The sequence below is a fragment of the Haemaphysalis longicornis genome, unplaced genomic scaffold (assembly GCF_048455015.1).
Source record: "Haemaphysalis longicornis isolate Haplotype H1 unplaced genomic scaffold, Haemaphysalis longicornis Haplotype H1 scaffold_1, whole genome shotgun sequence".
Lineage (NCBI taxonomy): Eukaryota > Metazoa > Arthropoda > Arachnida > Ixodida > Ixodidae > Haemaphysalis > Haemaphysalis longicornis.
This window is the reverse complement of record NW_027526203.1, coordinates 327,029,886-327,057,007: the sequence shown is the minus strand read 5'-3', so window position 1 is coordinate 327,057,007 and position 27,122 is coordinate 327,029,886. Positions and strand designations below refer to the sequence as shown.

At 45.7% G+C, this 27,122-nt stretch overlaps 1 protein-coding gene across 1 annotated transcript; it reads right to left on the bottom strand.

Annotated features, from left to right (window-relative positions):
• Positions 1–511: 511 nt before the first annotated feature.
• LOC144151852 (cytochrome P450 4V2-like) lies at positions 512–26,832 on the bottom strand. The gene is made up of 10 exons (XM_077683014.1): positions 26,724–26,832; positions 26,436–26,521; positions 23,955–24,154; positions 12,102–12,171; positions 11,885–12,011; positions 9,599–9,751; positions 4,345–4,518; positions 3,776–3,842; positions 1,390–1,566; positions 512–767 (listed from the first exon to the last, which is right to left on the bottom strand). The coding sequence occupies exons 1-10, from the start codon at positions 26,727–26,729 to the stop codon at positions 592–594; spliced, it is 1,236 nt and encodes a 411-aa protein (XP_077539140.1). The 5' UTR covers positions 26,730–26,832; the 3' UTR covers positions 512–591.
• Positions 26,833–27,122: the final 290 nt, after the last annotated feature.

The following is a 27,122-nucleotide window of genomic DNA, read 5'->3' as shown; positions in this document are numbered from 1 at the left end:
ATTTTGTTAAATTCGGCAATAATAGCGGGCTAAAGCTTTGCAGGACGCTCTTGGTCCTCTGGGTAACCAGTTGTGCTGTACTGAGAAGGCTAGCTACACGAGGAAAGCCATTATAACCACTGTATTATTTTGTAATTACTTATTAACACGTAAGGTAATATAGCCTATAGCGTTGGGTCAATAAGATTCAATCAGTTCAACCTCAAGCTTCGAAGACGACCTAATAATGTCTGAATCTCCTATTCTAAAAAACCACAGCAAAACGTGTTACAACTGAGCAGGGAAACAGTATGACATCCTACATGCTTCACAGATTTTTCCCACTGTAATTGTGCTCCTACCGTAATATCGTCGTGGCTCGCCGAATTCATTTTGTGTTTAGATTTCCGAATGCCCTGTCCCTAAGTTTCTTCCTGATAGACACAAATAATCTGGCCTGATAGTAAGATACGAACCAGGATTTGGAACTGTCATTTTATTGTTTACTTGCAAGACGTTTATTCCACTTTATTTTGGCCTCTGCCAGCATACGCGGCGTTCTTCAAAATACATCCCATCAAAGCGAACCACGGGTCGTTCTTCGTAGCGTTGTCAACTTTCAGCGCTGTTTTTTCTTGGCGTGAGCCTCACTTCAAGACCTTGCGATGGTCGCAAAACAATCCCGAGCTCCAACTGTAGTTCACTTTCCGAAAGTTTGGAGTCAACCTGAAAGTGTCGCATCACTTGGGCGACGACGATTTTCGCCTCCTGCAAAGCGAAGCGCTGCCCTGAAAAGGACACCGCAAAAGAAGTGATCAGTAAATTGGCTAACGCTCCCTTTTTTTCTTCCAGAGAAGCGGGCAAAACTAGGAAGCAGTACTAATGCTCTTTTTTGTGGCTGTTTCATAGATCGGGTTAGTGAAAATTTTTAATGGTATGGAAAGAGGGGCATGGTTGTGTAGAACTGAATCGTACCTTGTGCCTTAAGAGCCTTCTTTTTGTTGGTGGCCCACCAGTATGCGGATTTCAACTAAAAAGTTCTGAATACGCTGGGCATGCTTTCGCTTGCGATATAGGAGCTCCTATACCACTCTGCTTAGCGACTATTGACCCATGTGGACATTTTACCATGCAAGCTTCCTTCCGGAGTATTCAATGGCTCAACACATGACAAGGACACGCAAAAACTATATTGTGTAACATCGAACTGGCTGGTTAAAGTCAGGTGACCCCCCAAAAAGGCGGATTTATTTGAACGCTGTGTAAAAATGCATTTTGTTGTCAGGTACAAACTTATCTTATATATAGTTCGTCGTCACAGTCGATTCCACATGTTTTCTCGAAACAACCCGCCGAGGCTTGCCAGACAATTGTTGGCGTACGAGACTGAGACATGACAAGCGCGTGTACCTATGCAATTTCTGGGTCCCCCGAAGAAAGGCTGGTAGGCGTACGGATGCTGGCCTGTGGCACCATTTAAAAATCTCTCGGGCGTGAAGCTATACGGGTTCTCGTGGAAACGTGGGTGTCTATGCAGAAAATAGATGAGGCACATTGCTATCGTTCCTTTTGGTATCAGTTGACCTCCTGGAATGAGAATATTGTTACGGGCATGCTTAATGTATATTTTGCATAACACTTTATTTTTCGTTCCACATGCATCGAGAAACGTACATCTTGTATATCTGTAAGTTTAAAGGAGTGCTTGTGGCGAGAAAAGCAAAAGGTAGACGCACCTGACCACTTTCTTTTGTTCCTGAAGAATGCATTGGCTCCGCTAATTTTGTGACGACAGAACCAAGGTACGAACAGTGTGCAATTGGGGTTACTAGTCCATCTTTATTACTATTTCATTGGGCTCTCTTAAAAAAATGGAAGCCACACTACCGTCCCACGCTGACTGTGCTGCTGCCTCAGTCAATTACGACCGGGTAAACCGTTGCGTAACAATAGGAAAAGTAGAGCATCAGTGGACTCAGGGAATTTATTTTTCTGAGGGCGGCCGTGCCACCAAACCTGCCGTCTGAGGAATAGCGAACTTTTAGTATATGCAGCGCCAATTCGAGCGATTGACAGTGCTTTTGGTTCCCGATAAAATAAGCAAAAGCAAAAAAAAACCGCTATCACACCAAGACCGACCTGATATCAAGGCCCATCGCATAAAAACCGAGCTTCCTCTTCGTCTATCCCTTTTGGTATGTTTGTAAATTGATCCAAAGCTTTCGTAATGTGCGCCATCGTCGGAAAAAAAAAGAACACTTAAGATATCGCCTTCTAAGTTGCGGAGTGAGACCTCGGTACGCAGGCTTAGCGCGCTCGGGCTGTTGCATGGTTATTAAATACGACGACGATTTCAACAGAAAAGTAACAAGTCTGGGGGTGGGGGGAGGGGTGATAATAGCGAGACGGATAACTGGCTATACTTATGAGCTAGCTTGCGGGAATAGTGGTTCATAGGTTGAAAGCAAACTTGAAAAAAACACGAATTTTCTCAAGCAATTGCTTTGGAATAAGCTCAGAAACAGAATAAAAAACTTTTATAGAAAGGTTTCCGAGTTGTAGAAGCTCACGAGCATTTTGAAGGATTAGGAGCACGTGGTTAAACAACAAGCACAAAAAAGGAAACTAATTAACGCTTCCTGAGGTACACCAGTTATTACACAGGACAGCAGACTGTTTCATGAAAAGCGACGGGATCTATGTTGGGTTGGCACTGGCACTTGCACTGGCCATGCCGCTACCAGCCAGCCATATAGCCAGGCACCGGATGCTTTATACTCAGTCTCTGGCTGATATGTCTACAACATTTTCCTTTTCATTGATTTAATTGGTATTTTTCTAATATTCTTGTATGCCGCAAGACGTACAGCTAGTCATAATCCACACGTTCCACATGGCTTCACTGGGGTACTTCAGCGCGCCCAACCAGAACCCGTGAAAATCATACACATGTTGCGTACCAGGCTTGTCACGTAGTCATGCCGCTTTGAGATGCTTTTTTTTGCGTACATTCCCGTGTTTCCATCAGCAACTTAGCTGTTCCATGTCCTGGGAATGCGGTCTATAGTGTTTGCACTCACAACCCAGTGCAATGTGAATGATAACTCCTTGCCTTTAATTTATGCTTAGGTTATCGGCCAACCCGAATGCCACCACATACGTCGGAGTGTTTTGCTTAGGAGCCCAAACTGACGTTTAAATCAGGATTTTAGGCTCCGAGCCTACTCCTGACTAGTACACATGCCCTAGTGGAGGGTTACGCATCTTAGCATCGATAAGACTCCCGCGGAAATGTTTTTGTACAACATTCCTTATTTTACACTCACATTTTATGTCCTACTTCATAAAATCGAGTTTAAGATTGAGGATACCTGTAGGGGTGCAATTGTCACAGGTCTTCACGTGATTCATGTGCTCAGGAAGACAAAAAAAGTCTGGGGGATTTTAAGGGATTATTGTCATTACAAAATATATCCCGCGTTTGTGTGATAATTAGTGGGAAGGTGCCAGCGCTTCGAACAAATTCTGGCAGCTCCAAGTGACGTGCCTGGTGCCATTACCCCGCGTGTTCCGGTGTCACCGCTATTTTTATCGCTCGCTGACCCAATGTAACGCAGTTGTTTCATGGCCTGGATGTTGTAGAACAGTTCCCTTGAGCTCGGCTATGTCAGACGTAAGTCGGTAATTCTGGGTATTTGCCAACGCTCAGTGAACATAAAAGGAAAACATCTCGTTACGGCCAACACATCCGTATGTATTATAGTTGTGGTTGTCGATAGGAAGTGCCAGGTATTACCAATCATCATGTCCTCTTCTATATTTCGCCCCATCACTGGAATGGAAGGATAGAGTCGCAGAGTTTCCTAAACAAAGAATAAGAAAGATATATTAAAAACACTTCCAATTCGGTCCCTGGTGAGTGCAAACGCGAAATGTTAGGTTCAGAATATAGTGACCACAAGTTTTCAGCGCGAAGATTAGGAAGCTTCATAAATTAAGAGATGTTTGCTTCAGGACTTGAACAGTGGCTTTATACAAAATTTCAGATAGCCACCATGGTCATTCTCTTAACTCCCTCTACTTGCAAGGCACTGTTTCCGTGAAACTTTCTGTCGGTAGAGTTTACCAGCAATCTCTGTGAACCAGCAATAATGTGAACCAGCAGTTCACATTAAAGAGCATTCTCTCTCTCTCTCTCTCTCTGCTTATATTTCACCACCCGATTCTTTCGAAAACACTGAATTTAAAACTAGTTTCTCCCCAGCATTAACCCATAGATTCCGTTCTTTGGTGTGACCCTCAATGGTAGTGTCGTGAGAAATGCTCTAATTTAGTGTTAAAAATGCCACTCCTTCGCGTATTTACCTTGATCACACAACTAAGATATCTCATTCGTCGAAGGTCGTCGACGGTAACAGGCCGGCGGGTGTCCATGCCAAAGGTGTCGTCCAGCTCTTCATGAAGTCTCGCTTGAGCGTCCGCATGATTTCCTAACAGGTAAAGGCTGTACGAGGCCAGGGAAGCCGTCGTGTCGTATCCCTAGGAGGTGAAAAGCATCGCCATCAATATACACAAAAGAAAACGTTATTAGCTTGCTTCTAGCTATTCGGCTGCCGAGCCCCTCTCTGTTATATTGTGCTTAAGATTTTTGTAGGTACACCAATTAAAAGACAAAAAAAAAGTTTGTTCTTCTTTGCCCGTATTTTTACTTTGTCCAGGATTGCTTGGTAAATTGTCCCATGCATTTTTCGATGCTTTTTCCCGCGCAATTGTAGAATAAGCTATGTTTTTTTTTGCTTTCATCACACGCACATACAAACATAGACATCTCAGGATGTTTTTGCTTGCCATCATAGTAATGCCCACTCTTTGCTTTTGCTACAGTTGGTAGGTAAATCATGTTTGACTTTAACTTATTGTGTTCACTTCTTAAACATGTATAAATCAGAATCATTAGTTTTGGGCTAGAATTTCATGTCGGCCGCCATTTTCTTCCCGAGCGATATCTACAAAAATTTCGTTCTTTAACCAAACTTTATTAAAAAAACACAATATTAGCCGAAATATAGTGACCATACACTAAACCGAGTTAGACTGGAGCCACAATGGAGTTAAAACCTTCTCGTAGTTGCATCGAACTGCACCGTACACCTTGGTGCGTGCTTGGCCACGCATCGTCTTTTTTTTTTTTTTTGCGTCGGCTTGTTCCAGCATCTGGTCGCACCACGTCACTTTCGATCCGCATCACGTTGCTTCATGTCGCAGTACACGTCTCGCACCAAGAAACATTGCCTGCTTGGGCGAAGTGAAGCCTGAGCAATATTGTTCTTACGTTCTCCCTCGCACAGTTGCATGAGGCGGCAGCGTAGTCCCAAGCCGTGCCTGAAACTCAATCAGGAAGACTCGTTTACGTAGTCGCGGCGCCAGCCTATTGTACCGCCACTGAGAATGCTTCGAAGACGTACTCGCCCGTCAGAAAGCTGACGTGCTCCCCTTAGCAACCTATTCGATCCTTCTTGATCGTGGGGACAGCCGCTGCATTGTTCATTCAGTTTCTTGTGTGGGCGGCCCGTTGGGCTGGCCATTTTGTGCTGGCCTATGGATCCCGTGAGTTGTGTTAGAGTATCCCATGTCGTCGCGTCGTCAGTCATTAGTATACCGCTGAGCTCCCCTATGGTGTTTCGATGTAACTTCTTTGCAGCTTATGCTGACCACTGTGATTGCTACAGACCCGTTAGAAGACCGAGGCACGCTGGCACACCCACACGCCAACAAGCGGGTGTGGCGGCTGGTAGCCGGCTAATTTTTTGTGGGCCACTCGTGGATGCATGCTGGGGAGGCACAAATCGTGAAAACAGGGACCTCTCATAATTAAACTTCTCGCAAACATAGGCAGGAGGTAATGGCTACTAAGTACGACCAGCACAAACACTACGTTAAACCGATATGGACGAAATCTCGATACAGAAAATTCCCCAGTATGCAACCACTCCGATGGATATACTAATTCGCAATATGGTTCCCGCCCCCTTTAAACGCCCCGCACCCCCCGCTCTCTCTCCCATATACCACTCGCCAGGCATAAGCTGCTCGGAAGGGGTCTTGCTAGGCGCCTACTGCGATACATGCAGTGCATTTGCAGCAGTCGAAACGCACAAGTTACCTTTCGCTGCACTATTACTGCATTTTGACCCGAATAGGGGCCATGATAGATGGTCATTTCATTTATTTTCCTTTTGGTACGATGGCGAAGTGTCGTCAGGCCGCCGTCGCTGTGGCCCATCCTAACAGTGACGTGGCGCCCCAGTCGAATGAAATGCGCACCCCAGCACCACTGGCTGACCACTTGTGCATTCAAACCACCCAGGCGGGTGGTTTGAATGCTCAGGCCCCGCACACGATTTAACTCTAAACATGGAGCAGGGCCATTACGCGATGCAAGCATGACGCTTGGTATATCCTGTTGGCGCAGCGCCGAGCACATATTAGGGGCGAAGCACCTTGGCGTCTCGGGCTGTCGACGTCTCCGGTTGCCTTCTCCTGTAGTCACGGTACTAAAACACCCAAAACTCGTTTTCCAACGCCTCGCGCTAGAACGTAACGCGCGCTAAAACAAAATCGTATCATGGATACAACCGGTTCAAAATAAACTAACATGATTTAAAAATTTGCAGAACACTTCCGGTCGGCTTCAGCAATCGTCAAGCACAAGCAGAAGCTGTTTGTAGAAAGGTTATAATTTGTGTTACACTAAAATACCCACCAGCTCTCGGCGCTAGGCCTGATCGGGTCGGGTGGTCGATCGAAGCAAGAAAAGGCATGCTTACGTACACTCTAAGAAAAAGGGGTAGAAAAAGGAAGGAAATCGAGGGTTTTCTCCCCCGGACCAGCGATATTCTCCCTTTTAGCTAATTACACCTAGCGCCCACTGTACGGCCTCTACGAAACACCGAAACGGGGGAGGAAATATACTCCCCTGTCGTCTGCAATCTGCTGTCGGCGCCGACGCCGAAAACGAAACTGTTGATCCTTGCACTGTGGCTTTCGCCGATCGGGCGCATACGCCGACTATGAGCAACACCTCCCCTGCGGTGTGCTGCGTGCTTGTTTTCTCGCTGTCTTTTTTTATTATGACCATGTGCCCGCCACGCTAACGCACGGCTCGCCAGCCGTGTGTTTGAAGAACATTCTGTGGGCACCGCTGCATGCTTGCTGTGGGCGACTCGCCTGCGCCCTGTTCAACGTCACCACTGCATTTGTGGACGTTTTATACTGACGCCCAAGGGTAAAAGAGGTCAGCGATGATAGCAAACTGCCCCTTTTTTCGTCAACGAGCACGGACCTCAGCATATTGACGCACCAGTTACCAACAACAAAAGGCCCCCATTCGGCAACATCATGGAGGAAAGAATACCTTTTCTTTCCTTCATGGGTAACATCTTGGCTGAATGGTTGCCAGACCAGTGGTGCGCTCTACGCTAAAAGAGCGAAGGCGAGGCAATGAGTGTCATTACCCAAACATACCTGCCGTACTGTTTTGTGAAACGTTTTTTCTTCTTTGAGCTATTTTACTGCTTCTTACAAAACCTCAAAGTAATAAAAGTTTGCAATTGCACGGGTTACATTTGATGAAATAACAAAACCCATCTGAGGCTTATGCACTGCCGTGAGTTATCGAAACAAGCAACGATCTCACTGTTCCTACCTGCATTCTCGGCGATCAGGGTTATAAATACTTTGTCGCCGTTGCAATGTTCAGTTGTGGGTTGTGATCATGCGGACATGTGAAACGTGTACTAGTAAATGTTGTGGTGTATACGAGTGTATACGTGTGTATGTTGTTGGTTGCGTGTATTGTGCGTTGGCAGTGCCTTTAATGAAGTGTATGTCGCTGTGTTTATGTGCCCGCCCACATGCGGCCTCCGTGATGTTGGCTATAATAATAAACGTTATCCATAAATGAAACCAAGGAAATGCCGTGATGTAAGTGCCCACTGATGGTGATGCTTAGTAGCTGCCCCTCCCCACCCCAACTTTTTTTTTACGTCATCTATCGGCCATTTTACGTTTACGAGTGCTTTACTTCGAGCACGCTAGAGGGCGAGCATTCTCGAGGATGCGACAGCGACGGATACGTTTTTCGTGTTGTCTGCGTTGCCTTTATGACGAGATTTACGATTGCAGACGATCCGCGTTTTGATGCATCCGTTGTAGCAAGGTAAGCCGACTAACAACAACTGGTTGTTCTCAAACGGCCGCATTGAATGCTTGTGATCTCGTGTGCGGTGAACGGCGGGGTTACGAGCCTTTCGGAAATAAAGGCGGCATTTTGAAGGCAATCGGTATGACTTCTACTGTGTTTACGGCGGCGCGTTCGCTCTGAACGCGTAGGCGGGGCGCGCAGCGAGACGAATGCAAGAAGTCGCGCATATACGATTGGCGACATCGCTTGCTAACCGCAGTTCTGGTGCTCGGTAGGTAATTTCTTGGTTATTTTAGCACATTTTAAGCGCACACAACCACAGTAACCTACTTATTTGTACTTCCTCGATCCTCAAACCGATCAGCTCGCTTGGCCCTTCTCGCATGACAAGCCTTGCTTAGGTGACGCTGCCAGGGGAGGAACGCTCCTCCATTAGCTCACGAAAGGGGGAAATCTTCCTCCACTCCTAGGGGTAGAAACGCGCTCCTCCCTCTTAAAGGGAGAATCTTTCTACCTCTTAGGGAGCAATATATGATACATTCCTGTTTCACCCTTAAGGGAGAAACTACCACACCCTTTTTTCTTAGAGTGTAGGGCCGGGGCCTCGTTGATCACAGAGGACAATCCCCCAGGGCGAGACGCGGGCATTGCAGTGCGCTCGCGTTGACTCCTGCCACTACCCCAAACTGGGGCGGATGAGGCATGCAAATTGCTTAAATACGGTTCAACGCAAGAGAGGGCTCAGCTCAGCCACCTACTCAGCACCGCCTATAGCAAGGGTGGAATTGCTCCTCCCACCGGCGCTTCTCCGGCGCCCAATCAGCGCGTTCCGTGTGGCAAGAGAGAGACTTACAATCTTTCAATACACTTATACACTGCATACTTCGGCTTCTCCGAAGGCTTCACGTTGGTGGAGATGACCCGTTTTTTCCCCCTAAATTCATATGTATGGCATTGTCGGCAGTTATATTCGCTTCTTTCGACGCACCCCGTGGTAATTCAATTAAGATGTCGTGAAGTCGACGCGAAGAATTGTTTAGCCTGCATCCAACTCTGACATACGTCAACTTGGTATGTATATTCGTCATACGCCCCCATAGAGCTACCCAGGAAGAGCAGTTGACGCTAATGGAGCCTGGGGATGGAAGCTACCAAGATTTTAAGACAACCTAGCTATTGTACAACTGGCTGATTAGAGCATGTAATTAAGCCTTTAGTGTACTAGTAATATATAATGTTGGTTTACATAACGCTGTTTGAAAAGGTAAACCCGGTCGCCGAAGAGACATTATCGTTTATCTTCGTGACGCAACCAACTACACCAATGAGTGAATGTTTTATTAAATTAAACGTGCGTTGAATGGTTCACCTAATCGACCTCCCAAAAACTTAGTGGCATGCCTAGCTGATACGTACCGCGGCAAATATTGTGACAGTCTCGTCGAGGACTTCTTCTTCGGTGAAAGAGCCGTCTTCAAGGTGCATCTGTAGCAGGATGTCCAAGAACGGAGCTGTGTAGTTTTTGCAGGTGGCTTTGGCCTTCAACTCCTCTTTCCTTTTGAGCATTATCTGCGTGCACAGCAAATTTTTTGAACGAATCATCCGAGCAGGAAGTCAGGCATGAATGAGGTTGCTAGATTCTGTGGTTCCCGTTTCCTTTTCAACCATATTAGTCCAGTCCACACCGGGACTTCAGTTATACGACTTTGCAACGCTATGTTATGCGCGTTTCGCTTCGACCCAACTAATGTCATTTATGGCAGTGAAGATGTATGCTGAGAAGCCGTCGGCTACCCCATTACATACCCCATTTGGAATTTGGGCACGTAAACATTTGTACGGTGGCCCCCGGGCCGAGTACATACAACAAGCCCATGGAAAGTTATAGCTCTTAGTTAAAACATAACACCACAAAACGGAAAGTTCAATGCTCCTCTCAGTAATGCCTGTGCGTCTGCTTCGCAGCACCTCCGTAAACTACATCAGTGAGGCTCTGCATACACTATGACGCAAAAATGGGGTTTCAGCTGCTACATTCGTAAAACAAGCATGAGGTGTTGCATTGCAAAGTCACGCTGCAGGGCCACTCGTGGGGTCATTCTCCCAAAACTCAGCCTTGCGTGAGAACGGGGAGACCTGGACGAGCATGCATTGGCAGAACTAAAGAGCGGCGGGCCGATTACTTACATCTAGCGGGGGCGTTTAAAAGTCTACGGAGGGGACTCGGAACGCGAGACCAAGCCTTTCTGGCGCGTGAAAGTTGACTGGACTTTGTAGGAATTGCAGGAGCGCGCGTACAAAGTGGGTTAATTACCGCCTCGGAGAACCACTGAAGCCGCAATGTTAGCCTCAGTAATTTCCCCGCGCGAGGAGTCCTACCAAAAGATGTTTCGTGACGTTTGTCAGACATCTTTGCACTAACCACGGAAATGTTGCCTGGCGCTAGAGGGCACCTCCTCCCCCCCTTCCCCCCCCCCTGCCGTCCCCAGAATCGGCGCGCGTTTTCCTGCGATCGGCTACTACGCTGGGGCGGCTAGTTTATCGGTGAGTGACCATAATTCACAGCTGTCTGTCCTAACCCTGGGCTTTCAGTATTCCGGTAGGCACGCTGGAATGTGTTCCTCAGACATGGATAGATGCAGAGGTTTTATAACGCCATGCGTCAGCGATGAAGATTGTACTCTATAGTCTCAGCATTCCAGATAGGCAGATCCCGGAGAGACGTGGGGTCTGGTCCGATAACGCTGTGGTGATTTTTATGCCCCGCGACTGGAGGTAAACTTGGAGTCTGAAAGAAGTGCCAGCTGTTCATGTTGGCGCGGGTGAGCACTGGGCTACTAAACGGATCAAGCGCCAGGAAGAGAGCCCCAACCAACGCCACTCAAGGGTTCATCAATTCGTACTTGGAGCTAGAGTTTCCAGTTCGAAGTTTTTCTGTCGCTACTCAAGTACTCTGTAAGTGATGTAAATAGTTTTATAAAGGGCTCACTTAAAATCCTATCAATCACGTCTCACATTCGCCAATCGGCCCCATCCTCTAGAACTTCATCATCACCCTGCGGAGCCGCCCGCCAAATCAACAGGAACCCAAGGAACCCAGATGACTAAGGTTCCTAATCGCGATCCACCCCGGGGAAATAATCCACTTCAACTTAACTCCTCCCTACTCAAACCGCATTCTTTGCTCCGTGGCACCTACACCTACAGGGTGTTTGTTATATTAGGCCTTGAAATCGAACGAAGATGCTTAGGACGCAGACCACCCACAGCGGTGTTTTCGGATGTATAGCACACGGCTTGTTTTTGCAGCTATGGTCTTTTAACAGCGTGTAGCCGCTTTCTGCTTTCTTCTACGAACCCAGTTAAAAAAAAGAACAACGGGAGGGGGGATGGGCTTCAAATGCTCTTCCTTAGGGCATAAAAATGACTTCCAAAGCTGGCTTTTATTACTCGCTTACTTTTGTACCAGTCAGGCCCATTCATTTGGAGGTGTGTATAAAGCTGCCGGGATGGTCGGTATGTGGGGGTCTTTGATGAAGAAGTCACTCGCTTTACTTTGCATTATTGAATATCTACTTTTGAGCAGATCGTTTTTGTGTTTGCGTAGTTCTATTGTAGGGGCGGTAAACTCCGCGCAGCATAAGACCACCCTTCGGTATACTTTGGGGCCAAATACAACTCGCAACACACTTGAATACGTACCCGTCTGGTATAGTTTCTTAGTATGGCACAACATCTTTTGTAATGTTTTGCTTCTTCGGTGAGGTCGTATATTGCATCCCACCAGTGCAGTACATTCACCATGCGTGCCATAAACCCGGAGCAGAATCTGTAAATATTTAAAGCGCGTATAATTTTCTCTTTAACAATGGGACGTTAACATGCCCGCGTGGATTGAAGGTGGAAAACTCCTTATCACCCTTGCAATGCTTCTGTAAGTCCGAGTTTCTGCAGGTCAGTGTCTTCAACATGTGTGCCTAGGACTGTTTCTGAAAAACAAGACAGAAGTTCGACATTTACGTCATTATGGGCTATTGAAAAGTACTCTACAGAATCTTTCTTTCAACTTTTTCCCTAAATCTTAAATACTTGCAGAACTTAGTCCGCCAACACATTGAGAACTTAGATTAGGGGGTCACAAAGTGCATCAGCCAAAAATTACTGCTCCACACCCATCAGACTACTCAGAAACTTGCGAAAAAGATTTTTTCCTGTTTCCCCGTACGGTCCTTCTTCAAGTGCTCAAATTACGTCGTTACAGAAATACAGGAGCTATTGACCGGCTACACTTCAGTTGCAGCAATAAACGCTTTCGATAGCCACTTTAGAAAAAAAGGCCACAAAAGCAAAGCAGGAACGGAATACCGGTCTGCTGCGACGAGCAAATCACGTAGTATCGCTCCGTCCTGGCGATAACTATAGCTTTCACAGTACTTCCTGAAGGCACGGAAAGGGTGAAAGCGTTTATCGGAAGTGTTGCAGGGTCCATTTAAAAGCGCCATTGTTGGAATATTTCATGACCACACAAACTTCGACGCAGTTGGGCAGGCCCGCATAACGCTCAGGCGCGGGCGTATCTACACGCCCTTGGGAGCTCACATGCATTCCCACATGCACGCGTGCACGCTTGAGTGGTGCAGAACTAAGTAGGCAGTTTAAGCGAAACATTGATACAACACCGGCCCTTTAACAAGATCAAAATAACAAAAACCATCATCGGTGTTGTGCTGCGACTCATTATCATGAAGATCAAGAAAGAATGGGGATGTTGCCCGACAAATGCACACAAAAATTTACACATCCTGCACTAAGGAACACCTACCAAGGGGGAAGGGGACTTGTTGCTATTTCACCACTAATGGAGTAAAATTCCCAACAGGGCTAAGAGGGGGTATCAACTGCAAGCATAACTTCTGGACCAAGAGACTTGATATTTTGGATATTTCCGTTCCTGTCATGGCGTAGAAGCTGGCCGGGCTGGATTTTTAAAAAATCCTTCCCAGGGATGGGAACAAGAAAATAAAAATTTCTTTCCGAAATTTCCCCGTTATCTTGAAGGCCACATTCACAAGCATTTTTTTTTTGTAAAACAGAAAAGGCGTACGAATAAAAAAAAAACTACTTTAGATGGTTTCTCCCTAACCATCCCCTAACAAGGTTACTAGAAATTTTGTAAAAATGACGTGTTTTTAGGGATTTATGGGTATGTGTTCAGTCCGATGAAATATCTGATTGATTTTTTATTAGAATAGCTACGATACAAGGGCCCAAAAACAAATTTCGGGATTTCGTACGAACAAACTCGTAAGCAGACCAGCAGGAGTTTTTAAACTATACATCCGTAACGAACGAAAATGGGTGAGATGTTATATAAATGCCCGACTTAAAGTTCTGTACTTAAGGAACACCTAGAATGTTGAACATCTACAACATATACAGTCTTGAATAATCTGAAGCATATTTTCATTATGGTGTGCAAACTCAATAAAGCTGTAATTATTAAGTTGCACTTTTAAGGTGGTAAAAAGTCTAAATGTTTTCTTTGAAAAATTCCTAATGATCTCCCAGGCCCGTGAAATATCAAGCAAATTTTCGCTCAGATGTGCAAGACTCACGAACGTATCCAAAATTATTTCAGGCTTGGTCCCAAGCCAAAGCTAATGGGGCAAATCTGATTTTGGGGTGAATTACGCATTTCTCCGATTCCTCTTTACGTGTTAGACCCGTTTATATATTAAAACACCGCGGCGTTTTCGTGGCTAGTACCGGTGGCCATCGACATGCTAACTTAGCATAGCTGGTTGCCTGTACGCTTTTCACCTACATTCTGGAATCCTGAAGATAAATACCGGCGGCTAAACACTTTCCATGAAAATGCATTTGTAGAATTCTCCGGTCTAGGCGCTTCGCGTACAGTGGGCTAAATATGTACTTTTAAATATATACGAACGCAGTTGGAGAAAATAAAGGGAACAGGGGAACGGTTCTTAGTCCACGTGTAATTTATGTATTTCAAAACTTATTATACCTGACTTTACCTCTACGACAACTCTACGAGCGTGCCGAGTTTTGTTTCGTTCGGTAAAGTATTCTTTCAAGTTGAAAACACCCGGCAGGGTGTTTCGAAATGTCTAAACCTCACCCAGTTACACCCTCCTGGATAGACTGCGCAAGTCCGGACACCCGTTTCCAGTGTTTAGTTGCAAACAAGCACATTTCTCGTTGAGGAGAATAACCGAGGATATTATCGTGTTTTACGATCACAACACCCTTAAGTCGGATTCGCCAAAACCAATTACGCGTACTAAAGGGGCAAACAAGTATCAGGATACCTAATCACTTCTTAAATAGTCTAAAAGTGGAACCATTCATGCCGAATTTAACTCCTGGGACGCGTTGCTTGCGCCCAGTGTTCTTGAAGGGCTTTGTCTTTTTTCCGGATAACAATATTTGTTTCGCAATCCGCTTCCGCCTTACGCTGTCGAATAGCTTCGATCTGCCTCCTACGCGTTGCACCGCTGCTTTTTTTTTGCTACCATGTATTGAGACAGTTGACGGCGATAGTGGGCTTCGTTCATTTGTCTAAGTTTTACCACTCCCTTACTTTGTGTAGAAGACTGGCATCGACGGGCACCTTTTAGTACTGGCGTATTCTAGTCCGTTCTACAAAACGTCTGTTGCTATGGGACGCTTCAAAGGCACGTGATCTAGAGGCCAATTCCCTGTTGCGAACACCGACACTGGACGCCTTTTCTTTCGCTCACTGGGCCATTTATTACATGAGAAATAAAAGAAAGAAAAGCAGCACGAGTCGAAAATTGAATCATTGTTGAACCATCGCTCCACCTGCTACTGGCAGTCAAATGAACCAGGCAAGCATCTTTAGCGTGTGGCCCTTTACACCCGCGTGTCTGCGGTCATTGCTAGCAGAGCAAGGACTTCTCTTGAGTGCTTTGCTTGCTCTAGGTATCATTGGTTGCCTTCTACAGTAACTACAAGCTGACCAAGAGGGTTGTCAGAAACCCGTTTCTACTCCAGCAGCATATCAAATAAGCAGTTTCTCTGTAATTAACATTGCCTAAAACATATCAGAGTATACATGTCAGCTGTATTATAGCGATAACAGTAGAAAGTTTAATTTCGCTGATTATATCGATGTATGTTGGATTGAAGTTTGAGTGCCATGGTGTTTTAGTATCGTATACTCGGCCACGACTACGACGGCGTCACGGTACCGCTACGTTTCTGTACAACAGGTTTGAACTAGAGGCTTAAGGGTTTATGTGTATCTATTTTTGAGCACCCACTATGAATCTGGAGGCGGGAAGACGCTAGTTTCCTTTGTGTTTTATCTCTCCTCTTGTCACCCTGGCGTTCATGTATCATGTACCTTTATCATGTAGTATCATGTATCAAGCTGTGTACCGCGAAGCGTCGCACATAACGTACCTCCCCTTCTCACACGGGGCATGTGCGCAGGTTAGTCTCGAAGACCCCTGGCTATCGCCGCGTTGTCTGGGTTCGGTTCCCATCCCTGTCTCCATTTTTTTAATGGGCTCGTGGGATGGCGTCCGTGGCGAGTGCAGCTGGCGAGCACCGAGCGCATAGAAATCATGGAAACGAGCCTAGTAACGCTTCCGCGTTAACACGTAGCCAAAATACTTGTTTACGGGAAACCTCTGCCCCGTTCGATTGCGCTACGATTCCTGTAACGCTGCCGCCGGCGCGTTATCCGTTGTTCGATCGTCTTCGATGCAGCTCACAATGACCTTCGAGTGGCGAGCGCAGCCTTGGGACGAAGACAGCGTTGCTCCGCATATTAAGGCGATTTTCGGCGAAGCTGTATATGATGACTCAAATCCAAGATTACTTAGTCCGACCGTGAAGAAGAGGTAGCCTACATAGCACTCCGCTCCAAAGCCAGCATTTTCGCGAATGCTGTGCAGCTGTGGAGTCAGCTGTGGAGTCAGCTGCACTCAGGCCGCAGATGAGAAAAAGTTTTCACGATGGCAGATCCTCCGGCCGAATGAGCTACCGTGCAGCACTGGGATTAGAACGGGGCCCGTCACGGGAATTCCTCAGTTACCAATGTTCTTACCATCACAAAATGCACAGAAGCTAAAAATGTAACCGGAAGATCAACCCGGCAGGCTCCCAAAGAGGTTCGTGTTACACGCGTTTGCATCCCGATCGAGGAATGCGGGCTTGCATTCGTGGGCAAAGACCTTGCTCTCGGTGAAGGAAGCTCACACTAAAGCGTAAGATTGGAAGGTAGCGAAGCTGCACGCAACCTTTGCGACCATCATGACGGTTTCAGTACACCATTGCAGCCGATTTGCTGCTTCCGCAATAAAGAAAAAAAAAAAGATTTGCTGCTTTCATTGCCGCAACGACCTCTTCTGCATCATCGTTGCTAAACGTGTGAGTTTCCTTCGTTTTTTTTTTTTTTTTTTTTTGAAGTGGTAATCATTGAACATCACCTTAGAGGGGCGTTCGCTATGACGTGTCTTTCTCGCTCCGAGCCAGTGTTGCCACAATTACGGTGAACGCTGGAGTCTTTTTCGTCCAGAGAAAGTGTTGCCAGGATTAGGGCGAACGCTGGAGTTTTTTTTTTTTTTTTGCCGATTTTGGCCAATCTCTCTAAGTGGGTATGCTTGACTTGACAAACGTGCGCCAGGGACGCTGGGCGGTCGCCGCCAGGCACGCACACACCACCACTCGGCATTTTCTTTTTTTTTTTTTACCTGCTGGGTGGACGCTGCGAGGCACGCGCTCACGTGCGCGCGCTCGGCATTTTCTTGGTATTTTTAACTGCGGACAGGAAAAATTACCATTTGCTGAACTTTCTGAAGTTTTCTGGTTCGAGGTACCGGAGTGAAATGGTGTAACACCTATTACAGGTTAAACGTTAGCTGCAGCGCAATTGTGCGCGTCGCTTTGGCGGTGTATGCCCTGTTCAGTAGTTCCGCATGTTCCTAGGTTATTTCGGTGTTGAATAAAGCGATTATGCCGAAGCCCGACATTACTTTGTCAGGTGCCCACCCTACAGTGCAGTACAGCAAAAGAGGATCTCTTTGTCACACTTTTTACTTTTATAGACGCATCCAGTTCTTCCGCATTTGTTTTTAAGTAAAACGTGCGCAAATTGCTGATGCTCTCTTCCTGCTGTTGGGCGCTGCCGTTCCTGCTGTTGAGCCGCTAGAAACGCATCGCGGCGGAATGTGAGCTCAATCGCTACGGGGCATTGCCTCGGAACTTCCGAACTGCGGGTCTATTTTCGAACTGCTGACTGTGCTCCCGTGTGACCGAAACCCGTGCTGTCTATAACGTCTGCCGTCCACCGTACTGTGCTTGTCTTTCATCCTGTAAATAAAGTGTTCGACGTGTTAACAGTGTTCGACTCTGCCTTCGTGGTCCATGGCCCATTCATAACAAAAGTGGCCGTTTGTATGCTATAGATTTGATAAACCTGCATTTACGGCTGCCTTTCTTACTAGATGGAAACTTCGCATGAGTTCGAGTTTCTTGAACATACATGTTCAACGGGAGGCTAAGAAGCATGAGCTTACTCTGCAAATTATTTCTTGGGGCACTTAAGTCGGCTTACGTATTTGAGTGGGGAAGCATGGTTATGCTTATTAACTTGTTTACTGCTACATCGTACTTCCACCTTTCTTTACTTTCGTCTTTTGCCTGGTTTGCGCGAATTACACCGCCTGTCTTCTTTTCCGCTACACTGTGTACGCGTCTCCTTCTGCGCTTTAGTTTGTCCGTAGTACGGCCAGAATTACGCCATCAAGCAGACTGTCACAAGCCACAGCTTCCCTGGAGTCAGGGGTCTACGCAGCTGGTGCGCACCTTTTCTACTCACGTGTTGTGAGACGATTCAGGTGTTACGTGGCACGCACTATTCTAAAACGTTTTTGCTTCCAATACAGTTTTGGTCATTTTGTGAAGCGGGCACACTGCTCCCCAAAGCTCCCGATTTCGGTCTTATCCCTCAAGTTTGTATGTGCCGCGAAGAAAGGAAGAACAACAACGACAACTCTTGTTTTGCGTTAAAAACTTGCGGAGACAGCACAGTTTTTAGAGCACCAGCCTGCTACTGTGCGTACACGGGTTCCAATTCCAGCGGATCACACATGGGATTTTTATTTACTCTTTTCAGCGGCGGCCATTTTCTTTGCCGGGCAAATACAACGCAAAGAACGACGCTTTTTCGCAGTATGAGGCCCAATACTTTCGCCTTAAAACGTGTTTCTAAAGCATTAGAGTAAAGTTACTAGTAAAAGCCTGCCTCTGAGACAATGCGTCAGAACCACTATACGCATGATGGCAGCCCCGATCGAATTAGGCCAACGTTGCCAGCTGTGCTTTTGCTAATGGGCTCGCTGTTTGCCTGCCTGCGGCTGCTGTGGCTAGCAAAGCATACCGGGTGGAACTGCATACGGTGGTATCACGCTGGGTGGGCGTATTTGGTGTCGGAAGCATCGGCAGCATCGTATAGTTTACTAATAAATTTTTGGTAGGTAACAAGGTTGACTTCGGTTTAGCCGGCTCCTATCACCTAATAAAGCGTTGAATGTAGAAATAAACCAGAAAAAAAAAACGATTTTTTTGGACTCTAGAGCAGTCCCATGATTCAAATTTACCACAATGGTATCTTGTGACCAATGCATGCCGCCACAGTACCAAATTCGGCGAATGACAGCAGCGTGTATGATCATCATCATCACCCTTCTCAAGTCCACTGCAGGACTAAGGCCTCTCCCATCGACCTCCAACCGCTCTTGTCCTTCGCTGCTCGAGTACATAGTTTACCACCGAAGTATCGTATTTAATCACTCCATCGTGTTATTGGCCTTCCCCTTCTTCTAAACCCATCTCTTGGTCCACTCTGTTACCCTAATTATCCATCGGTTGTCAGTTCGTCTCACCACATGTCCAACCCAAGTCCGTTTCTTTTTCTGTATTTGAACTATGGTATCGTCAACTGTAGCTTGCTCATGTGTATTCCATGATTAGATTCTAACAGCGTGTATACCATGAATAAATTTCAAGTGCTTGTATACCATGATTAAATTCTAGGAGCGTGTATACCATAAGTAATCATTCTAACTTTAGAATGATTAAATATAAGTCAAATTTCTGTGTATACTATTTGACTAACAAACGTGATCAGCGGTGTGGCACTGCGCAACATGGAACGGCATGCTTGCACTGCGTGATGCCACAGTGCAGATCGCTCTTTTGAGTCGTATCGTATGCTCGACATCGTTGTTCGCCGTGATTTCGTTGTTGGCTGCATGGATCGCGTGAATTGTGGTAAAGCTTTTTTTAAAAAACGGAAGTACCTTAGAGTGTGGGTATTTCTCTTTAAAGGGCAATCGAAACTGTTTCACAGCTAAAGTCTGTCTCGGGTATCTGTAAAAACTTTCCTGTTTTAAAAATACAGGCCAATATCACCACAACAATTCACGAACTCTTTGTTCCCCCAAATTTTCCCAAATACTGGCGCCGTCACGTAGGCGCTTTTCAACGTGGCTGCTGGTCGCGCGTAAGAAAATATTGCACATTAACATAGTTTTTTTTAATGCTGAATGATAAGAGGCATACGTAACTAAGGCAATTGGTTAACATGCTGAAAAATATACCTGGGATAAGCCGGCATTCTTTTGGCCTAAACCACGCGGTGAAAATTCTCTCCGAAAAGAAAGAGAATGTATAAATCTGTGAACCAAAAGAATAAAAATAGAAAGTAAGTGGCCATGAAAAGGTAAATCAAGGTTGAACGGCATGGAGAAGAAGCATTTACTTATGTACGAAGTCAAATTTCCGGCTATTTCAACATGCATCTGACGCACTGCACGAAGGTGGTATTCAAGTTGGGTGTCGCTAGGGTTGAGTTGGTTCGGGCTGACTTTAGTGACTTTAAATTCTCCCAACGGAAAAAATCAGACCCAAAACAACATGATCGAGCTTGTCGCATGATAAGTGCGAGGAGAGTTGCAGAAATAGCCAAAGAGGGAGAGAATGAAGGCAGATCACTGCCATTAGTATCAGAAAAGAGAGGAACGAAGTAGGCATACACGAATTCCGTCGTAGCGCAGCCAAGGCTCCGAGTCACCTCAATCAACATCTGGTGCCGCGAAATCGGGAAGTAAAAGTACAGCGCCTTCACTCACATTTTACTGCGCTCAAATTCAAGAGTCGCAGGGCCCGGGAAACCATTTAAGTTTGTCTGCCCTATGGGGCCTAACTCTTGAAGCACGCCAGTTATGGTTGGCTGCTCCACCTACGACGGTATGATGAACGGTGGCGCTGCTGCCCACACACGGATTGACGGTGCGCACCCCGACCCTGCCTGCTTACCTTCTCTTACATCCAACAGTTTCGACCTGGGCCAGCTCATCACAGCTAGGCACCTGATCTGGTGAATCTTGTTGACCTCGGCAAGAGAAACAAATGAACTCTTGTGTTTAAAGTACGCGGTAACAAGCAAGCTCAGTTCATTTTATGTATTCACCGAAGAAAGATATGCAAATCTGATATAAGTGGAAATGAAGATTCGGCAAATCACAGGCACCGACGATTTATCATTGTACGTCGATTAAGAGAATTCTCCACCCGCCCAGTTAGCCGCTCGCCGTCCCGGCTACAAAAAAACCTTGAACGTTTAAACGTTAATCGAAATAAACCGGGCAGCGCAATAAAGCTTGCCGGAGCAAGTCATTTTGCCACGAATGCACTTTTTTCTACCTTGGATACCGACTGCCGGCACTTTATTTCAGCTTAAGGCGACCCGTGTACTCACACTGCACCCTTGAAGCTACAACCTGCAGTCGATACGTTGTCACCAGACGTTAGGCTTCACCGTGCTCACTCTGCTACTCAGCCATCCAAGGACCTTCGCAAGGATGAGAGTGCGGCCAATGATTCACCGGAATCCTCACGAAAAGACGAAACCAGAAAGCGTCTCGACAGCACAACGAAAATACTCAAGGAAAGAAGGCTGAAGAAACAGAAGGCTGCCAACCTCCGACTTAGCGACGCAACCACTCCACAGCCCGATAAGGGCCGGGTTCTTGTTGCCGAGATGTCGTTGCCGCCCAGTTCAAGGGGTATTCCTTCGGAAAACCCACCCCGACGGCAAAGATTCCCATCAGCACTCAAGAAAGCGGCAAATAGGAAGACCCAACACCAAACATATCTCGGCCTACCTAAACAACAAGCAAACCACGCCCAGGGTACCTGAAGGAAAATCGAGGCATCGCGAAGTAAGGAGGCGCCACACAGGAAAACGCACAGTGTGTTAGCCCGTTCAACAGAGATTTTGCAAACGTTTGAACCCTTGCTTTGAGGAGAGTGTGACAAGGAAGCGTCGTGGGCGTTTAAAGTAAAGATGGAACGGAAAGAATTTGCAAAAATAAACTGACCGTCGCACTGGAGGAAAATCAAGGACTGCACGGTAGTTTTCGTCATTCAGCTCTCGTGTTAGCAGGCGGGAGTGCGTTGGGGAGATGGGTAACGCAGAGGAAGATGAAGGCAGAGCACTATCATTACGACCAGAACAGAGAGGAACGCAGTACGAATAAACGAATTCCTTCGTAGCTCAGCCGTCGCCCCTGAGTCTCCTTCATTAACCACGAGCAAAGAAGGCACAGCAACGGTTTTCTACTAATCACGCTCTCGGGAAGCGTAGCGTACGTGTCCTACGATTGAATTCTTCCTGAAAGACAACCATTAGTTAACCCGTGAAAAGGGCGTTATCTGGCCAAGCCTCACGGGTCGGCGCTGAAATCGGTGTAGAGTAGCGCACCCTCTCTAGCACATGAAGGAAAGAATGCATTGAAAGCACGTCCACGTGGACAACAGCAAGGGAAGGAAGCGGCAGTATAAAGACCTAGTTCTTCTCGATTGATGGGTGCAGTTAGTGCGGGAATAGCAAACTTTTACAGAACGCAGCCCGAAAGCCATGTAATAGCTTAGCCTCGAATAAAATGATCGTGGGATTAGTAAAGCAATTCTTCTAATTAATAGGACAACAAAAACATTTGACTCGGCGGTTCATTTTCACCAACTTTACCAAAACAGTCACGAAGCTCCATCAGCCAAATATGAGCGATGTGAGTTTTCATGTAAGCACAATCATGACCGATACTTCAAAGTGGTGGCAGGGCTCGCGAAACTCATTTGTGAGGACGCAGACCGTAACGCTGTTACTATGTGAACCCCTGGGTGTGGAAGATAACGGTCAACGCGTGCAGCTTCACAACCACGAGTACGCGAAAGTATCCTCTCATGCGCAGCGCGGGTACGAAACACATTTCAGCCCCTTGCCAGTCCGTGAGATAAATGAAATTGAAACCTCCACCATTATCGAGCGTAGAAAACAGCATTTGTCGGATGTCTTATTACGTCTCTACATAATCGTTAACTCGTTAAAAGAGCAAGCTCATTAGAAACAAGATTTAAATTTCCATATCATGGCCACCATGACTTTAATTATTTAATAATGACTGCAGATCTTTGTAGCGCCTTCGGTACAACTGTTCTCGTAATTATGAGAATAGTATGACGGCGGCAGACATGTTGAGCCATCTCTTAGCCCCGGGTTTATCCCCCAACTAGAACTGTCCTGCTCGCTGTGTCGTAACTAGCGGGAGAAATCTAGCGCCTACTGAAATAGAACATGTTAATATAGCGTGTATGTTACAAATTCTTCTATTTCATAACCGTAAGCAACCATTTCTGGCAGAACGATGTGTGCTTTTCGTTTCTTTGCTTCATCGTCTGCGTTACATGCGAAGTGTTGCACTGTTGGCCTGTCCCGCTGCTGACCCCCCTCCCCTTCTTTTCCCTTACCCAAGTACTGTTTCCATGATGGGATTGCAAACGACACAGTGCACTTGACCTTAATAATGAGTTTGTCGAAAGCTCGTTTCTTTTCCTGCTTTGTGGTGAAGACACCTCGCGACTTCACGGCAAATATAGCTGCAATGTTGTGCACTCGTGGCACTACATACAGTTGAAGCTCATTATAACGAGCACTGATATAGCGAATTATCGGCTATGGTGAACTATATACGAACTTCGTTTGGTCACGCTTGACTTCAATGACACTTATTCTTTTATAACGAAAGTGAAACTGTGAGAGCCGCCCGCACTGTCGAATATAATGAAAAAATGTTTGACCAGTAGGCAGAGAAGCCCCTTGGAAAACTCTCGGCGTCTGAAACTGCAAAAGTAGAAAAGGCCCTTTTCTTCGTGGATACTGTGGAAAACTTCATCCTGATCAGTGCTGTGAATAGCCACCAGACAAAGATCACATCCTTCCTCGAAAAAATAGGATTGCAGGCATGTTTTGTGAACTGATCTTTGTTCTGTTGTAATTTGAAGTTTCATGTTCTGGTTCATTGAACTTCAAACGCCACAAGGAGAAAGATAAGGGTTTTCTTGTTTATAGTAGGTTCGAATATTAAAATAATGTGTTTTCTATAGAGGATTTTTACGGGAGCGAGATTACCGATTGGTTTGAACTGATTCAACTTTACTGTTACAACGAATATCAGATATAACAAACTAAATTACCGTTTCCATAACGATGTTCGACTGTAGAACCAAAATGACAACGAAGTAGCGGGAGAGTAGAACAAAAGGAGGATAGAATTAAAATTACTTTAAAACAGTCCCAACAAAAAAACTGCAAACGCAGCTGGAGATCCCCTCAGGATTAATATAAACCACCCCAAAACTGCAGAAATAAACTTACCTAATAGCACGCCGAATGTCGTCGATGTGATTGTGGCCAGTACATCGAAGTAGTTTTCAGAGTAGAGGGCTTTGTTGCTGCTCAGTTGAGCCACCAGTGACTCGCATCGTCGGCTGATGACAGGAACGAACGAGTGCAAGTTTCGGGAGTGAAAAGCAGGATTCAAAATTCTCCTGCGGTGCCTCCAGACATCTCTTGGGCTGAATTTGCAAAAGGAAAGCATACGAGCAACGAGTGAACTCAATAAAAATATCCAACCATAGAAATAAATATCGACATCCTACTTTGGCTGTCGTCCACAGTGTTACAGAAATTCAACGTCAAAAAGGCCACGTATGAACATGTTGCGTGCAATAATATATTGATCCGGTTACTTCTTGCTACTACATAAATAAAACGGCGCCTGCAATTCTTGCAACGGAGACAATTTGTTTTCCACCTTCCTGGCATCTGTTATGGTGGTGGTTGAGTGGGATCAGACTGGGATCAGCGGGATCAGCCTGGCTGGATATGCCGGCAACTGCTCCGCCAAAGCTCCTACTAATTATTCAATGTTAGGGTCTTTTCACCGCTAGCTTGCCAGTTCCGTCGCGACAAGTCTCTGCGCGGCATTCCTTTCTATGTATTGAGGAAGTTTCATGCATCACTTAGAAACCCAAAGCAGATTCCGTGCTACAATGCGAAATCAAATTCCGAATGCCTGCAACGGAGTTTTATCCCAGGTAGTACGTAATGAAGTTACGTTACATCGTAATTAGCGATCGAAAAAAATGGACTCGCAAAGCTACTAAAAAATTGACGGAGGCTGCTGAGGGCTGCGGTTAATTTCGGCCGAAGTTAGTATTTCATTGATTAGTGGTTAAGTTAGGTAGACCTATTAGCTGCCCGTACTCTGGAATGATTCTATTTTTGATTTATTATAATGAGTTGACTGAAGTTTTTACTTGATGAGCCAATTCATCAAGTGCTGACATAGTTTTCCGATACTGCTTCACTCTGAGGATGCAGGTTGTACGGACCTCAACACAAAGCCCGGAATTTCCGCAGCTGGTTCATCTATAATTGATTGAGGTATTAAAGGATTGAATTTAATTTACTCATAAATTGAAAATATTGAGACATTGGTTTATTTTTAAATTGATATTTATTTATTTATTTATTTATTTGCGAATTTTTTTCCGGGTACTTGGTAAACTAAGAGCGTTTTAAACAGTCCTTGAAATGACCATATATATGCTAAGCCTCAGAGCACCCGATGGACAAATTATTGTCATCAGTGTATATTTCCCCACTGCAAAATAGCATGCTGGGCCAATTACGGGGCCCAATAAACGATTTCACGCGAAAAATGTAGTCCGTGACGAGATATCTAAGCACGGCAATTTTTATTGCGTACTGCAACAGTGCAGACCACATTTCCCCCGTAACATTGCCTGTCAGGTCTTGTCATTCGTTAAGTCTGATCCTCTTGATGGAGGGATTTGGTAAAGCCGGCCCAGGGAATTTTTTGCAGGGCATTCATATTGGTGCACACTCAACACATTTTTACGAACGGCATATATAAAAAAACATAGCAGTCCTGGACTAACAGCTGATACTGTGAAATGGACGTCGCGCGCCAAGAATTGTGGGTTAACTAGTTCCCTTCATAATAATTCAGTTCTCGGCGGCGTATTGCTTCTTCATGTTTGCTGGGTGGTGAACGCAATCTTAAATTGTTCCATCTTTTATTCTACTTTTCAGATTCATACCTACGCACTCAGCGATGCACCCTATACAGCTTACATAATAGAAATAAAATTACCGTCTATAGTTCACACCACAAGCTAGGTGCAGCACTGTGGAGGCTACATTGTTGTCAACAGTGTGCCCACGGAGGGCGCCTAACTCGCCGTGAAGGGGGTCCCGAAAGGACATTCCCCTCTCCCCTCTGGGCAAGTGGAACCCCAAGGCCCTGGAGCCTTTTATCACTTCCTTCGCGGTGAGTTAGGTGCCCTGAGGGGGTGGGTTATTGACAACAATGTAGCCTGCACAGTGCTGCACCTAGCTTGTGGAATGAACTATATAGATAGTTTTGGCGAAATCCTATTTTTAAGCCTTATTCAATGCGTACCAGGTCACACAGCACGCCTTCTTTCTCGTTACTAACGCATGCACGTGCACGAGGCATTTTTAAGACTCCCAAACGCATTAGACGAAGATAAAACTGGAAGCTCAAGCAGGCCACCCCTGGCACGTCACTGTACACTATATCCGTTTTGCTCAGTTTTGGATAACCCGACAAGAATTTCCAGAACTGTAACAAAGAACCTACTTGTATGACAACTAATTTCGAATTCTCTCGTTCACGATGGTTGCGTAGCTGTCTAAAAAATCCACGGGGCTTACGAAACAGTTCAAGCCGTTCCTCTTAAGCACTTTATGTGTTCCTAAACCGGCACAAAAGCATCTTACCGCCCCTGTCGCTTTAGATCGTCTTACCTTGTTAGCAACCCGACTCCCATGAGGGTGCTCATCATGTCATACACAAATGGCCTCGTGACATTGCTGTGACTCCGGACTATCGCCTGTTCCAACCAAAAATGGATATTTTTTAAACGCTACCAGCCAGGAGGAGGGGACATGCTTAGAGGGTAAACAAATAATACAAAATTATATTATTGCAAATTTGAAACTGTTTGTAAACGTTCATATGCTAGCAAATATTGCAGATATTGCTTGTAAATAACTTTTTTAATTTCATGCTCAGGTCACACAAACTGACCTTACCTCCATTGTTGTTGGTGTATTCACAAGAAGTAGAGCCACTGGACCGTAGAAATACACTGTCAAATCTTCATTCCTGTAAGTAGCTTCTGACTCCTTGAAAAAGTTAAAGAGCCCTGAAATTAAGTGCGAAACGCTGAAGATGAAGAACAACTGCCAGTATGCAGTGAAATCTCGTTAAATGGAACCAGTAGGAACCACACAATCAGGGGTGTTTATCCCACATTACGTGTGATGAAAGTGCAGTTTTCTCCCATTAAATAGAAAAAAAAAACTCGTTACCAATAGCTGCTCAGTTTAGGTGGCAACTCTTTTTAAACCAGTTTTGTTTAAGGGTAATAAACTGTGCTGTATGCGAAACACTACCCATTCAAAAAACAAAGTTTCACTAAAGACTGGAAT

What these genes read in the sequence shown, in the direction of transcription:
- LOC144151852 (XM_077683014.1), bottom strand. An exon ending in CTTACAGAAGCATTGCAAGG is followed by an intron (nt 12,012 to 12,101) that starts GTGATAAGGAGT and finishes AAATATTTACAG; the next exon opens with ATTCTGCTCCGGGTTTATGG. An exon ending in TAAGAAACTATACCAGACGG is followed by an intron (nt 9,752 to 11,884) that starts GTACGTATTCAA and finishes CTGTGCACGCAG; the next exon opens with ATAATGCTCAAAAGGAAAGA.